Genomic DNA, 16,989 nt, shown 5'->3' with positions numbered 1-16,989 from the left:
GATCCAGTCCTCTTGTGTATTTCCTCTGGTCCAGCAGTGTTTTGAAACGAGTGCCTGGAAATGCCAAATGTATGCCTAGCAAGAGCTAGGGGGTGGTCATGACTCCTGGGCTTGCCCTAACCAATGGGCTAATGCGTCACAGGGCCAACTATATCCAATTTAGGCATTTTCAAGATGGTGAAAATGTTTGGCCACAGTAAACTTGAGAACTGGGTGTACACTAGGGTAATCATGGTGTCCACCTAACACTAAAATCCAGTTTGAGGCATCCACTGTACCCACAATATGCTCGGAGACATAAGTCTAGAAGAACAAAACAGGATTCATCAGTAACTAGACATTAGATTCACAAGAAATGTCTTGCCATCCTGTTCTTGTGCTTTCAAGTGCACCCCCAGAGCTATATGTAGACCCAGAATACCTGTCAAGGAGCCTTTGACGTCCAAGCAGGATTTGACCCTGTAAGGTCAAAAAGGATGCTCACAGACCTCACCCTACATATTCTGGGAGGTTCAGATGAGTCATCTCTGCCCATTCAGGTAAGCTTATTGTTTGCTCCTGGAAGGCATTTCACAACGTTTTCATATCTATTCAAATGCTAATCAGTGACTGGGAGAAGTCTGACAGTAAATTCCAATTGCAAAAATAACAATTGATGGACAGAATGCAGAACAGTGTCATACATTCACCCCAGTACAGAGATCTGGGCCTAAAACCATCATTTTTTTGCTCTCCATGTCATTACAGTTAGAACCCAGCTATATGCAAATCAGTCTTGACCCTGTCCCCCATGGGAACAGTCCAGCCCGAACTGCCAAGCCAGGTCCTTCCTGGACTGGAAACAAGCATCCTAGGACTGGTTTCGGAGTTTCACCCCTCATCAGCCAGGATAGCTTGACTCCAGTGGCATGGAGAGCCGGGACCCACGTCTGGGCATACCCGTACCACTCGGGGTGACAAATGCAAAAAGAATAATTGGTGGACAAAATGCAGAACAGTGTCATACATTCACCCCAGCACAGAGATCTGGACCTAAGTCTGTTTTTTTGCTCACCATGCCATTCCAGATTGAACCCAGCCATATGCAAATAAGTCTTGACCCTGTGCCCCATGGGAACAGTCCAGCCCGTACTGGCAAGCTAGGATCTGCTGACATGGTATTCACTTCGACCTCAGCGTATTTGGAGTTAATAACTACTGGAGCCTTCCGTTCACAGCGGAAACTTTGAAAGTCAGCACTTAATCAGACCCACAATAATGTTGGGATATTTTCAGTCCTTACTGGCGCTAGAGATTCTGGTCCACACATGGCATGGCATATGAGCACCCCCTCACTGTTTCCTGCACCAGGTCGCCCATGTGAGGAAAAACTTTTGTGAGTAGCCTACTTTTTTTTCCACTATCTTTCAATAGCTTGAGTTGGCTAGGCATAACACTTGCAGTGCCAGATCTTGTGAGGTGACAAGTTGGTTGCCTCGGAGGAGACAGCCTTCTAACAAGGAAACCTGCTCATTCCTGATGTGTTATAGGGGTTTCAGGATCTGACTGGTCTTCGTGGTGAGGCCTGAGAGAGAGCTAGCCAGCTACTTTCATTCACCTGCCCGCATAGCTTGGAGGACTTGTTGAAGACAGTCATTGGTGCTCATGGCAGGCACGATGTCTTCCGTGGCCATCAGGAGTGGGTGCAACCTACACATCACCATCCTGACGTACTCTATGGTGTTATTTGATCTCACCTTTTTTTCTGTGGTTACTGGTACTATGACAGGAGGTCTTCTTGTATGTGAAAGACGAAGAAAGCATATTCTGGCAACTGGAGGATCCATTTCTCAATCCTGGGAAAAGGCTTAGAAGATCCTTGAAATAACTGCACAAGGGGCTCGTGGCCAGTGCACACAGTTAACAGTTGGCCATATCTGTTAATAGCATTGTTCTATGGCTGTCAGTGCCTCGCTGGCTTAGACCAGTGGGGTCCATTCTCTGTATTTCTGCTTCTGCTGAAGCACAGCCCCAAGGCCTATGATGGTATTCTAGCAATGCGGGCAAACACCAAGATGTCATCGCTGATGTTGATGACTCCGGACAGTCTGGTGAGAACTTCACAGATGGTGTTCTATAAGATTTCTACTGCAGTGGAAATTACAAAATTCAGTCTCTCATTCCTTCTTCAGCCCCATGTGTGTTAAAAAAAGGTCACAATATATCTTGAAGTGGCGTCAAGAATCTGTTGATGATATCCTGATTTAAGATGCTGGGAAACCAGGAAGCCCTGTTGATTTCGCTCACTAATTCACTCATGATCAGTGTGATATGTTGTTCCCTTTTAACCCCTTGCGTGCTCGTGACGGAACCGTTCCGTCACGAGCCTCGGGTGGGCTGTACTAGTGACGGAACGGTTCCGTCACGGCCCGCTCGCCGCGCCTGCGCGGTGCGAATTCCACGCCTGCGCTGACGTTCTGAAGAGCGGGCGGGGCCGTGACGGAACCGTTCCGTCATAAGCACAGCTCACCCGAGGGCCATGACGGAGCGGTTCCGTCACTAGTACGTGAGTGCCGCGCGCCCCCCCTCCCCCTTAGCACTGCGGCGGAATAGCCGCCGCAGCTAAGGGGTTAATGGCTTAATGCGCAATGCGTAGGTACATGGCGCAGGGTCCCTTGATGGTAGGTGCCCTTCACTATGGCCTTGTTTCACCCTCTAGCTTTGTGGCAGGGCATACTTTAATTTGCTTTACCTTCTTAGTGCTCCTGAGCAGCATGGCTATCCAAGGCTCCTTCACTGGGCCCTGTCATGGCTTTCACCAATGCCAGTTTATTATGAGGCCTAGATCAGGCACCGCCCTCAGTCGTAAGAGAACCGACCCCAACATGAAAAGGAAGCCTGGCACCCTCTTGTGGGCTACAGCGTAGCAGTTTCAAGAACCCTTCTCTTGCATAAATGACAGCGAGCAGCCACCAGGCTGGAGAGAGGCTGACACTTTCCTCACTGCCAATGTTGCATCTGCCAATGACATATGAATAAATATGGCACCACGCAAATGGATCCTTCTCCAATAGTCTTTCTTCGCAGCATTTCATTCATTTGAATTATTTATGCTATGCCACCCGAGACTGACGTAATGCATCCTGATTTGCGGGTGATTATTACATTTCTGTCGGCACAAACCATTGTGCTGCTTGTATGCACTAGCACACAAACGAAATTACAACAGCCAAACTAAAGACTGTAAACTAAAGAATGAAAATATGAAAGCAAGTAAGTGTGGGACAAATTAGGATACAAAATCAGCCTTGCAGCATACTATACATGCATCAGCAGACAAATGTTGGCAATCAAAAATAGAAGGCAACCCAATCTCACAATGGATACATTGCTAAATCCAGAGGTGACAAAGTCAGCAACTTGCCTAATAAATAACTTAAAATCAGAAGCACAATTAAGCTGACTGCTAAATCTGATGGCGTGTTCCTCACGCATAGTGGTTTAAATGGGCAGGTACCCCGTACATACACTTCTATAATAAATTTGGAAGGGAAAGCACAGGCACTTCTAATCATTGCCCCAATGCTTTTTGTGGGAGAGTACCAGCAGTAAAAATATACTCTGGTCTTCTATAAGGAGTGCCTGCACTTCTATATTTCCATTTCAAGTACTGCTCATGCATGAAATCATTAAGCACATAAAACAACCTTCTAACACCCTTAACTTAAAATTGACCTCTGTTATGACCGGTAATTTGCATCAACTCCAAAACGTATTTACAGGCCCACGGCCTTGTGTGGCTCCTTATTTTTTTCCAGGACTACTTCCCTCTTGTTACAACCCATCATCAACTTATGGTGAAGATATCCTTTTCCCTGATTCTGAAATTACCTTTTCACTCAAAAGAACAAATTTAGGGTACGTCACTGCCTCGTCGTGGGTAGAAAGCGCTATACAAATAAAATTAATTACAATACCCTCAAACTACTAAGGTTGTAAAGTTAACCTGCACTGTCTCACAGGTCCTGCTCACACCTGCCTTCCCTCAAGCCTCTCCTCCTCCTGCCTCCACCCTCTCGGGCCCGCCTCCTCAAACTCCCCGTGCCCCCTCGACTTCTCAAGCCCTGCAGTTCCTCGAGCCTCGCCTCCTCCACCCTTCCCTCCCCGGGCGCTCTCCCTCAGCCCCTGTCCTCCTCAGGCCCGCCCCCTGCCCCCTGGGTTCTGTCAGCGGCCCTGCCCGCCTCCTCCCCTCCCTTCCCAGACCCGCCTCTCCGCCCAAGCGCGCTACCTCTGTCGGGCCTTACTCAGCCCTCAGTCTCCTCCCTCGGCCCGTTATCAAATCCAATTCAAATTCAAAAGAACTTTATTGGCAAAGACACGTCATAGCACTCTCGCCAAGGTAAATACGACACAGAAAGAAAGACCGGGAGGACAACCGCTCGCTCCCGCCTCCCGACGGCGCCAGGCCCGCCTCTCCAGGGCACTAGGCCCGCCTCTCCACTCTGGCCCGCCTCCCCGCCTCGCTGGGCCCGCTTCCTCGCAGCGCTCGGCCCGCCTCCCCGCCTCGCTAGGACCACTCCCCGCCTTTCTGGGCCCGCCTCCCCGTCGCGCTGGGCCCGCCTCTCCACTCTAGGTCCGCCTCTCTGGGGCTCTAGGCCCCACTCCCTTCCGCGCTAGGCCCGCCTCTCCATGGCTCGAGGCCCGCCTCCTTGCCGCGCGGGGCACTAGGCCCGCCTCTTCCCTAGGCCGCTCCCCGCTTGCCCTGTCCTAAAGGCTTTCCCCGCCCGGGGTTCCCACCTCCCCCGGAGCCCTCCTCCTCCCCCTCTCCGCCCATGCCGCCCCTGTTTATTTCCCCAGACAAGAACCCGTCCCGAGCCTTACTCTGTGCCCGGCCCTCACAACTGCCGCAGCCGTCCTGAGTGGGACCCGGAGACTCTCAGCGAGGGGCAGGCACCTGGGCACGGAGCGGGCGGTGGAGCTGGCTGCGGGGCACGGCCGGATCTGTACAGAACTGGACCCCCTGGCACGGACAGGGCTGGACCCCCTGGCACTGACAGGGCTGTGCCGCCGGGGACTGACAGGGCTGGACACCTGGGCTGGATCCCCGGACAGAGGCTGGGCAGGGCTGGATCCCCGGGCAGAGAAGGATCTGTACCCCAGGGCGGAACTGACAGGCCTGGGCACCTTGGCACTGACTGATCTACACACTTGCCAGCTGAACTGGACACCCTACCGGACCCTCCTGAGCCCTGACAGACTGCACGGGCGCTCACACCTTGGACTGTTCAGAGGACATCTTCACCTTGTAATGAGGACACGTGCGGGCATCCCTTCCTAAGGGACTTCAGCACCCGTGGACCCAGGACATCGCCCCAAGCCCGTGGCGAAGCAAGGATGCTAAACTTGGAACATCTGCACCTTTGACATTAAGACATCCGCACCACGAGCTCTGCTGGGGAGCGACCGCACCACTCTTCCACAGAAAACCTTCTAGGACACCTGCAGTAACTAACACTTTAGCTTGTAATTATTCTCCTCCACGAGCAGCTTTCCTTACGCCCCTGCACTTTCTCTTTAGGTCTAGCGTATTTCCAAGATCCTTGCACTTCCACTCGAGAGAGACCCTCACCCCTTACACTCTTCTTAGAGGGGGCTGCACATCAAACTAAAGGACCCTCCTCCAGGTGCCCGTGCACATCCACACGAGGGCAATGAGCTAACATTCTGAACCCCCCACCTGTTCATAAGACATTCTCCTGGGACTCTTGCACTTTTTTTCCCCGGACGTTAGCACTTTGTAAGCGCCACTTGCACTCTATCATTTGCACTTTTTCCTGGAATACTTGGGCTTCCTTTTGAAAACTCCCGGCACTTTTATCATGCCTCTCCTGGACGTCTCTGTTGAGGTTCTGTCCTCAGCATAGGTGTACCACGCATCCCAGGAACTGCACCATTTTTTGTGCGCAGGGCATTCCCAATTGTAACTATACGATAGGAATATAATTCCCTCCTGACAAATACTCACAATTTATTCTTATTTGTTACAAGTGTCTCAATCACCCAGTAGCCGCTAAGAGGTTATATAAATGCCATACGCCACTCTGAAAACTGTGTGACACAGTATATAACTCATTCCTAGAAGAGCAACTCTTATTGTAAACTGTGTGACATAGTATATAACTCCTTCCTAGAAGAGCAACTCATAGTGTTGGGAACTGCAACCCAACATTTCAGGAACTTTAAAGAAACTACTGTGACAAAGTACAAGGAACTGCTGCTTCAGTAATCACAGAATACACAGTGGCATGGTCCTGGAACTTTTAACTTTTAATTTGCGGGCACAACAATAACTCCATCTGTTGCGCTAGAACTCCAGTAATCCGTGCATTAGTGTGGGAGCTATGTCCAAGGTACTGTAGCCCATTGAAGCTTAGTAACTGTTACCAACAAGCCACATGTGCATCCAGGAAATGCAGACTCTCTCTCCCAGAAGAGGACTGCGGGTCTCGCTGTCCTTCAATTGGTACCTCAAAGAGCTAGTTGTCATCACACCGGTAAGAGGCTGCTAACCCAGTGCCACCCAACAAGTGTTTCTGAAGACACATATTTAGTACTTTAGAGAGAGATTTGGGAAAGTAGAGGCCTATTGGTTTGTAAAATCAGGGTGAGCTAGTTGGTGTTTGTCCTGTATAATCTGGGCCATACAGCAGATCACAGTTGCCTCCCACTTTCTACGACTGGATTGTAGGTCTATTGGACCAGTGATGGAGATGGCCTTTGGACTGTTTATCTTCTTCTGTTTCTGTTGTTGGACATCAATAGGGGACATTGAGACTGGAATGCACCCACCTATGAACAATGTCTCTGAGCAGAAGCAAAGCCCAATGCCTGGAGTGGAACAAGGTCACCACTGGCCAGGTAAGAACTTTCACTGTGGTTGCCCCCAAGTGATGGGGCTGTGGCTGGGTATAAAAGAATGAATGCACATAGAGATTCATCCAGCTCCTAAAATGGAATAGCATTAAAAGATATTGTGGTACCACACAGACAAGGCAGCACATAGCTCATAACAGCTGTGTAACTCCAATAAGGCCACATATCAGTATGGTAGATGATCTGCTGAATAACACGTTGTCACTTCCCAGATATAATAATGGGCTTGAATAAGGAACCAAGTTGAATATGAAGTAGCGTGGCAGCATGCCATGAAAAAGGTACATTTCAGTTGCTCTGATGACCAGTAAAGACTATCCCACATCTGTTGGCATGTGATTAATTTATAATGTCCACAATAGGTATAGGTCATAAAAATGCAGATTTGAAGATTACTTGTATACGAATGCATTGGAGGCCATATTACTATCTCAGGTATATCCAAACATGGGTCCAGTGCTTAAGGTACCCAGGAATACAAGCTGCATCTTTCAGATAAGCCTGTGTAGGCTGAAACTGGTTAGAGGTTTCTTTATGCTCCTGTTTAGAAATGATGTGACTTGGCACTTTGGCCTGGACTGTTCTCCTGGAGCAGCACCAAGATGGATTTGCATATGGTTTCACACAATGTTTAGAGGTGCAATGGAAACAAAAATGTACTGGAATGTGGTCCGAGGGATTGGTATTGGCTGAGACTTATGCACACATTTCACCAAGGCTGGGTGTGAAATTCCGCTCTGCTCCCGGAGTTTTCACCACTCCGCGTAGCACGCGGAGTCCCACTCGGCGTAGCAGTTTTTTCCTTGCTCGCGCGTGCCAACGTTCAGTTATCGAGTGCAAGCGAGGAAAATCTTACTCCAGACCACCTCTCGGCGAGATTTCTCAACGCGGGTGGTTGCGGATTACCCCCTACTGTAGTCGAGAAATCCTTTGTTTGCGTTGAGAACGCTGCCGCTCTAGTAGAACATCTACTTGAGCGGCTGAAAGAAGCATCGCCCTCTTGTGCTGTGCATTGTAACGTTCTTGCTGATTTTTCCAGCGCGGAACAAACAACCGGCGCAAAAAATCAGTGCGAACGGCACGACCTAAAGTACTTTTCCGCTCGAGGAACTCCACGTAGCGCGGAGGAGTTTTTTGATTACTACTTCGTATACTTCTGCTACGTGAAACTCCGCCCAGGCCTACTTTCACCTATTATCTTTTATAGTCAAGATGTAATGCTGGATCCGTCCATCACCACCCCCTTTTGTACCGCTTTGTTCGCCATAAGTTGGCAGGGTATGCTCAGACGTGAGTCCCTTGCTCACTGCCACTGGATTCAAGCACGCCTGGCTGAAGACGGCTGTAATGCCAGAAACCGGTCCTAGGAAGCTTGAATCCGGTCCAGGGAAGGCATGGCTTGGCAGTTCGGGCTGGACTGTTCCCATGAGGCACAGGGTCAGACTGATTTGTATATGGCCATATCTGAACTGGGGTGGCAGAGTGGGCTAAAGAACGGTGATGGATTAAACCCAGATCTGTTGACTCGGTGTGAGTGTTTGATTGGTTCTGATGCTCCGTCCATCACCACCCCTTTTGGACCGCTAAGTGGGGTTGGTCATTCTAGACCTACAAGACAGCTTAATTGTCTTATCTCTTCACATGCAGTGGCCTGGTAATGCTTTCACTGATGAGCAATCTTTTAGGATGTAGCAGATTTGCGCTACTTTTTGTCTAGAATTTTAAAGGCCTTTGGGGTGATCTCCATGCCAGATTTTTTAAATAGGAATGTCCAACTTTGGTCCTTGGGAGCTGAATCTGTGCCACATTTTCAGGTGCATTGTTGGCTATGTAAGCCATTAATATTCATTATATGTAGATTTAAGTGGGTGCATGGACCTATGTTGGCTCTTATGGACCAATTTAAGAAAATAGATGAATACTACCGGGTGAACGTTATTATATTATTTTTAAAAGCGAGAAAAGCGGATTAATTGTCTGACATATGTATATTCCATAGGGAAGAGAGGACCATAAATTGCTGGTGAATTTTTGTGCATTTGACACTGGCTCCCCTCAAGCTGGCTCAGAAGGATTGACATAGCAAACCCTCTTGGTTGGGTATCTGCTTAAAATAATCCCAGATATATTCCGGACGGTTTTAAGTTTTGGCCCCGGTGGCTTTTGTCTAACTCTACTGTCAACCAATTGACTTCTTAGCAATATTAAGTCATGAGGTGGAAAAAAACTTGTTTCAACACTTTTCATCCTTCTGATGGAGATACATTGAGAATAAATTGCCTGTTTCTCCTATTTTGGAGACCTGTAACATGAGAATAGCTTATTGTGGCTTTCGTGGTTAACAGGCGGCAGGTGAGTAAACTATTCTTTCTTGCCTTTTATAGAGGTAAGTAAATAAGGACGCGTTGTGCCCTTTTACTCTTGTATTTATTTAGATGATTTATATAGTGCTACATGTCTGCTTAAAGTTATTTTAGACTAGAGCGCTGAAGGTTTCAGCTTTTGGAAAAACTGAGAGCCACAGTTTCCACTTTCTCATTCAAATTCTTTATAGATCTAAGCCGGAGAGCGTTAATTTCAAGACCAGATTCAGACATGAGCATAAACGTTGCTTGGATAACTTCCGAAATCGCCCCACTCCCCTCCCCTCCCCTTAGACACACACACACAAACACATCAACCAAACATAGAAGTAGCTCACGGAGCCGCCCCATCCACAGCGCCACACCCCAGGCCTTCCCTCTGATTCGTTCCTCCCACAGCTTATAAAATGCAAGCAACTATGCCCCGGGCTTGAGTCCGTCTGGCACAAATCCAAGACAGACTTTCATCATCCAAAGGCAGGTGTGTGACCGCACTCAAACAAACCTCCTTTCTTTTAATTTGTCAGCGTGCACCTTCGGTGGGTCTAGTGAGCAGGGAGGCCTACTTTCTGTTTTTATCAGGTTAGAACGACGGTGCTTCTGGTTTAGCAAAATTCACTAATTCATTTGAGGGTCAAAAATACTTTCTAGGTGCAAAAATCAGCACCTAAAAAACGTCAAGAAGTATTCCAGCCTCTGCAAAGCTTTGTGCATGCACCGAATTCCCGATTTCCAGTTTAACCTTATTGCAATGCAAGTGTGTTCTTTGTTTTCACCAGGCATCTGGTATCCCAAATTACCTTGAGACAGTGAGGGTCACAGTTTAATACACGTGCAGTAATTGTGTGCATCCTTGTACCAAACTCTACACATTCTTAGATTTCTGCTGTTGCCTTCTGGTCTTCCCACACCACATACCTGTATCTGCATCTCCAAAGATCCTTATGGAATAACTATGTGATTATCACAGATACTTGGATGGGAAACAACGCCTCAGCCATGCCACTCACATCAGAGGGTCTGTATGCCTAGACACCCAACGAAATGACTACTACAACGTAATACAGAAATGCATGAACATATTAAGTAAAGACAGCACAGCGACAAGTGGTTTGCAAGCGACATCTGCCAACTAGTAGCACACTGATGGAATGCAATTTGAAAACAAGACTATTGTTGTGCATGCAGTTTATGCACATCTTGAACTGTTGATGTCGGGATGGGAAGGACCGCTTCAGGGTGACCATATGTATACCCCTACCTTGAGTGCCCATCTACATATGAAACTGGCATCCTGACCTTTTGTTTGGTCAAGTAGCTTGTGAGCGGAAGTTTCGGTTTATCCCCTGTAAAGCGAGGTCCTGAACCTGGACGAATCACATATTTTCTGTGTCACAAAAAGTACAGTCTCTTGTCTGTCTTTCATTTAAAGTTCCGCTGTTATGTAAGTCCACAACCTTACACAAACATTCCATATACATTGTTAGTGCCTCTATGTGCACTGTGGTTGTAGGACTCTGCGTGTCGTGACAGCCTGAGTACTGAGAACAATGGGATCCATTTTGGATGCCCCTGATTTAGTATGGAGGTTGGATACAGCTTTTGCAGCCAGTATGTATATTAATTGCATTCCTGTAACTGGAGGGTGGGGATCTGACACTGAAATGTAGGACAATGGAGAAATGACTCCCTTTAGAAATTCAGTGAGGACCTTTGTTACGCAGAAAGTTTCTGATTAGTTATTCTTGAGCACTGTGATTTAATAGATGGTACGTGTGAGGGAAGGATGTTTTTAGAGAGGGCCTGCCCTTATGTAGGTCCCTAGTCACTGCTTCAGGAAGGCTAATGACCGCCAGGTTCAGAGATCTCACAATTCATAATGTCCTTGCTTTGGACATGCCTGCTTGGAACCAGCATGAATGCTACCTGTTATGGGAGCAATCTGCTTGCACAAAGGCTGTGTCTCAGCATCAACCAGAAAATTATCTTGTTAAGAGAGTCAACCCAAACCAATATTGAAAACTTAGAAAGTGGATCCTCATCTCCTGGCTGGAAAATGCGTATACAAGTGTGATCCACACCACTTGGTTGTAGTTCAGATTTTTTCATGACAGAAAGAAATGCTCCGCAAAGTATTCAAAGGGCTGCTCTATGAACAGACCTGGTGTCTGCATCACAGCCATTCTCCCAATAGTGAGCGGACATCACCTGAAGTCTGCACTTTCTGCTGGAAAAGCTTAAGGTCTTCCTAAAACCTGTCAGTCTGCCGAGGTAGCCAGGATCTGGGAGAGCAATACTTTACTTTGCAATACTTTTTCTATTCATCCTATTTTTGTATTTCAGTCACCCTTGTGTGCCTGAAATATGTCTTCAGGTTAGTTATTCAAAGCCAATAGTACTTTTTCTTTGCAACAATAAGAACCATATTTCTCTGTGGTGTGCAATAAAAAAAAAGGATATTTCTATAACTGTTCGAAGTAAACCTCACTGTTAGCAATCACCTTTTTTTATATTAACATTATATGGAATGATTAATCCATACTTAAATATTTACTGTAAGTATTTAGCCTGGGCAGAGTTCTGCATGACAAAAAACACTCCACCAAGCTACGCGGAGTTCCGCGAGCGGTGGAGTGGGTTACCTTGTGCCGTTTGCACTGATTTTTAATGACGGATGTTTGTACCGTGCTGTAAAATCAGCACAAACTGCATCTCGCACAGTGCATGATGGTGCTGCTTCTTTCTGCCCCTTGAATAGAAGTTCTACTTGAGCAGCAGCTTCCTCAACGCGAACAGGTTTTTCAACGCAAGTGGTAGCATCCATCCGCAGCCGCCCATGTTGAGAAAACTCGCTGGGAAGTGGTCTAGGGTTGGATTTTTCTTGTTCGTGCTTGGCAGCTTACCGTTGGCCAGCGAGGAAAAAACTCCGCTCATCTAGGCGGAGCACAGTTTTTGGGAACTCCACGAGCTGCGCGGAGTGCGAAAAACTGTGCGAGCGGAGTTCACCGGCCAGGCTTGTTAAGCGTATGGCTGATACGTTTATGAGGCAGCATATTTTGCTTACTCTTTTCTCCTCATTTTTTTGCCCATGCTTGCAACAAAGATCAAAACAATAACCATTTACGAGTACTTGCTAAAGCCAGATCTATCGTCTTTGCCAAAGCTTGGTTTGCTCTTAATTCCAGAGGCAGATTGTTCTAAAGTCTAGTGGCCAGATGCTTATATGAATGACCTGTGCCACTTGCCCTTTTTACGGCTGGTATGCACAACAAGTACATGTTTTCTGAAAGGAGGGCTGGAGCTGGGGTACATCGCCAAAGAAGATCTTTTTCGTCCATAGAAAACTCCATTTGTTTTAAAGAGGTATTTGAAGAGAACCCCCTGATCAATAGAAAGCCAACGTGTTTCGTTCCTAATCTCATAAACGTGGTCAAATTATTGGCGTGTTCTGTACCATCTTCAGTGCGAAGTTATTAACTACTGCATAGTCACTAGTAGGTAAGCAGGCATATCCAATCACAGGCTATTAGAGTAGTCAAATCTAGACAGACATTGTGCAGACTAGTGGTAGGATTGCTCCTTAGAAGATGGAGCACATGCAAACAGCATCTAACCACAGCAGCAGGCTGAGGTGAGAGTTTCTTGTGCAGCCTGATGATAAGATGAGTATTGTCAGCATATGAGAGGGCCCAGCAGGCAACGGCCATCAGACCTGATGGATGTCAGACTAGGATACTCAGTAATATGGGTGCACAGAAGGAACTCTGCGGCACACCATGCAAAGCAACCTGTGTGTCTGCCCTGAAAGCGGGAAGGGATCATCTTTTGAACCATCCACTCAAAAATTATTCAAACTTTTCAGTATGTTCCCAGCTTTGTTGAATTACTGCATCCATACCCCATGATTCGATATGTTAAACACAATGAAATGATCCAGTCTGGATCACTCCCGCCATGTCACCGTCTTCCGGTATATAAGAAAAAATAGCTCAAGTGGGACGAATCTAAACCGTAAATCAAACAGTGTACTTTCTTCTTTGTGGCTGGTGGTGGAATAAACCTACTACTTCGTTTTAAATGACTTGGTTTTAGGGAAGGAGGAAGAGGGTATTTTTTATGTGTGCACTATGCAAAAACATTGCTGAGCCTAACCAGGGGATGTACAAAGTTCCAGCAAACTCGCTTCTTCAGAGTTTATTAATTACACACACAAAACGTTCATACAAGGTGAAACAGGTGTCCGCTGTAAGACAGATAACAGGCCCTTATTTAAGAACATAAATGGAAGGAACCGTTTATAGGTACCAGCATCTGATTCTTATGAAACCATCCTAAAACATTCAAACATTATATCAGCTGCAATTTTTTGATACTGTGGTCTCCACCCTATAAAGGTAAATTTCTTTGCTCATTGAATCCAATCTCAACCAGTGCTGGTCCTGTTTATCAAAGGTCACCGCGTTTCCGCCTGTAAATTATGGCTTCATCAGGACTAAGTGGTACCGGAAATACCCAAAACTTAAAAAAGGCACAATATAAAGATGAACCTCAGTGTCTCAAAAAGCCAAAGGCTTAATCAATGTAAAATAAACACATAAGAAGAAGTGAGAAGAAGTAAAAAGGTAGATCTGCATTCGCAATCTCCTTCCAGGTGTTGCCATGCCAAATGCCCAACATTGGTGGCAAATAGGGTAGAGACATATTGCTTAAAAAGAACAGCCAGAGTCCCCAAAAATGATAGTCAGGTAATAGGAGTGGGAAAAACTAAAGATCCATGGCTGGTGTAATTTGTGGGAATAAGGAGATGTATGGCCATCTAGTGTCTAGGCCTACTTGGAAATGATGAGGCCAAAAGAAGGAAGTGTCACCATCTTCCAGCATAGACCTGATCTCATCTTTTAGGATGTCATGACCCGGTTACATGAACTGCACATTAGAACGTGGTGACCTTATGGCAGCCGTGCAAGATTGGCTTCTATGGCTTAGCAATGTTAGTAGCAGGGATACGACATGAGAATCCCACTGTCTTGCAATTTGTGTGCCATGTGAGAAAGCCGTTGTCCAGCAGCAGCCGGTATCATATGCCTGTTAGAGAAAGTGGAGCGCCTCTTGCTGTCCAGCAGCTGGAGTGCCTAGGGAAAATGAAGTGGATGGGCAGCAAAGGTGGGCAGAAGAACCCACCATGGCTCAGCCGTGATAGAACAGAATGGTGAGTGGTGAGTCAAAGTTGAAGTGGATATCTTGGGTCATCCCAATCAAGCTGTAGCACACCCTACCCTTGCAATGCCAGGTCCCACCTGATCCTTCGGAGCTGAGTATATTTACTATTAAAAAAAGAGTTGCATCACAGCTTGCCTCTCATGATAAGCTCTCCTTCATCAGGCCTTCTTTTGTCCAAGGATCCAGCAGGCTTTTCACAAAATATACGTACAATATACAACACTCGTTGAATCGTTTCGCTAACAGCTCCCCTGCTGTTTTTTTTTCTGTAAAGTGTCTGTATCAGGTTATCATACCTCCTATTTTACATTATTACTTGAATCCTTGTGCCTGTAGGTAAAGTCAGTACCAATAATTGGACTTTTTAGAGGAAGTTTAGCAGTAAGCAAGAGCAGAATATTGTGTGTAGTAGATCTGGTATAATGCTATGCTTTTATTTTATCAGGATCTCATCACCTGTCCGAAGGCTCTTTCCAAACAAGTACAGGCACCTTTTTGCTGTGTGTAAATAAATGCTGCAGCAATTTTCAGTCATGTTGGAAGCCTTCTCCTAGCTGCGGCATGCTATGTTGTGGACCGGCAAGCCAGAGCTTCGGTCGCCAGGCTTAACGTGTCTTCCTTGGTAGTAAATCCAAGGTCTTCATCCGTCAGGGCAGTTGTTTCATAGCTAAATTTCCTATCTCATGGTCCAGATGTCAGAAAAGGTGAAAAACAATATCTGACCGAAACTTGTCTACACCAGGTCGGTCTGTGTCAAACAAGATGACGCTCCCAGACAATTTCCCACTGGACTAGTGCCCGCTTTTAGTAAGACAGGTTAGCATAGCTTTTGAGTGTTCACCCATGTGACTTTTCCATAAGAAAATATAGCTTTTATTGAAAGGGATATGACTTTTCTAAAAGATGACATAGCTTTTCTATAAAATTCTGAAACATTTTCTATATTTTCAGCCAAAGAATGCCACAAAGAAATAATAATTTTGTCAGGAGATTTAGCCTTGCTGCAACGGTATGAAAAATTAAATGTCAGAATGACGGTTTAGTTTACTTGTTTTAGTTGTGTCCCACAACAGCCTAACCCAGCTCTTCACACACTGAGACCAGTTAAAACCTCTTTGAAGTACCCTGTTAGGCTCAACTCCGCCACTTGTGGGGCAGTCAGCATGGACTCAAAGAAACGAATGTCCCAAATTAGATTGCTGTAAAAAAAATAGTGAAATATATTATCCAGTTGCTACTAAAATTATGAAGAAATAATATTTAAAAAAATGTAAGTAGATTGAAAGAAACATTTGGTCGAAATTGAGTAACAATCTTAAACATCAAAGTCAGTAACATTGGGATAAAAAGGTCTCTGCCATGATACTGAATATTTTTATTTGGAAAAGTTGGAACCTTCCTCACAAGCTAAGGTGGTGTAAAGTCTGTGTCTGTCTGTCTACACAGAAGAGTAATACTCTCCCGCCTCATACTATCCAGTGAATTCTCACTCTGCTTTATTCTGCCTTGGTCCTGGCCTTCACAGACCTGGGATGGACACAATTGGCTTCAATGACCTGAACACAACAACTACTAGTCTCTGCTTCCTTAGGTCTCTCAGGTATTTTATCCTTCAGGCTTCCTGGAAAGGACAGAATGCCCAAATGTTCCATTGGACTTAGTCACTGGAACAGCAACCCCAGACCTTGAAGCCATTTTCGCTTAACGGGGACATGGAGACAAAACAGCTCTCCTGTTTGAACGCTAGGTTAAAGATGTCCTTGTTGGGTTCTCTTCTGTTTTGCATTAAATGGGGAAATCATGCCTTGCAATGGTGGAAATTTCTGTTCTCAAAGGGTTTTTCTGGCTGGACACCCGCTCTTCTCAATTGTCATTGAACATTTCTTTCTAGCATCACAAAACCCATGCCATGGTTCTTGCATGCCTCAACGCGGCTCTACCCGTACTATGTCCAAAATACTTTCTGTCTCTTTTGTAATCCCACTTGGTGTACTTCAGAAGCCTCTTATAGTTGAATGTGGCGTTCCCTGCCAGAAATGCGTCTAACCTGCCAAGCTAAAAATAGTCACACTCCCTAGTTTCGGAAAAACAAAACACAGCTAATTGTTGGAGAGGATTTCATTTCACATCTGCATCTGGCTGAGATGTTCTTGACATAAAATCGAAGAACTGTTTGCTAGAGTGGTTGGAAAAAGGAGTGTTTTTTATCCTCGTTACAACATCCCCCCCATACAATTTGAAAAAATATTTAAAACATCCGAAAATGGTTTAACACAGAGTTCTCTGTATCTGTAAAATAAAACGAGAGCTGCAACTCCTATTACCAGAATGTGACCATAATACTGTTGTAATGCTCCGCTATGCCTAGCACCACTCACGCGGTTTGTATTGTGATGTAACATCACAGGCATACATTGCGGCCATTGAAACATTTTTGGTTCACGCATACAGTCCGAGTTTAGCTTTCTTTTGTCAAAAGACCTCTTGTCGACGA

The 16,989-nt window shown here is 46.0% G+C and overlaps 2 protein-coding genes across 8 annotated transcripts in view; one reads left to right on the top strand and one right to left on the bottom strand.

Annotated features, from left to right (window-relative positions):
- The window catches only part of DCST2 (DC-STAMP domain containing 2), a 285,622-nt gene extending 281,233 nt beyond the window's left edge, over positions 1–4,389 (bottom strand). Inside the window, exon 1 of the mRNA XM_078671064.1 lies at positions 4,268–4,389. The gene's annotated coding sequence lies outside the window, so the exon portion shown is untranslated. The remainder of the gene's footprint in view (positions 1–4,267) is intronic.
- A 330-nt stretch (positions 4,390–4,719) lies between these two features.
- ADAM15 (ADAM metallopeptidase domain 15) overlaps positions 4,720–16,989 on the top strand; it is a 309,264-nt gene continuing 296,994 nt past the window's right edge. For 5 of the 7 annotated variants that reach the window (XR_013603849.1, XR_013603850.1, XM_078671062.1 and 2 more), the window contains exon 1: positions 4,748–6,897. Coding sequence is in view for 5 of the 7 variants with exons in the window: in XM_078671062.1 (XP_078527188.1) it covers positions 6,744–6,897 (154 nt within the window). In the remaining 2 variants the exon portion in view is untranslated. Of the gene's footprint in view, positions 6,898–16,989 lie in introns of all 7 variants that reach the window. The other 2 variants (XM_078671060.1, XM_078671057.1) reach the window with 2 other exon arrangements.

Source organism: Lissotriton helveticus, chromosome 12, assembly GCF_964261635.1.
Source record: "Lissotriton helveticus chromosome 12, aLisHel1.1, whole genome shotgun sequence".
Classification (NCBI taxonomy): domain Eukaryota; kingdom Metazoa; phylum Chordata; class Amphibia; order Caudata; family Salamandridae; genus Lissotriton; species Lissotriton helveticus.
This window is presented reverse-complemented; position numbering and strand designations above follow the sequence as displayed.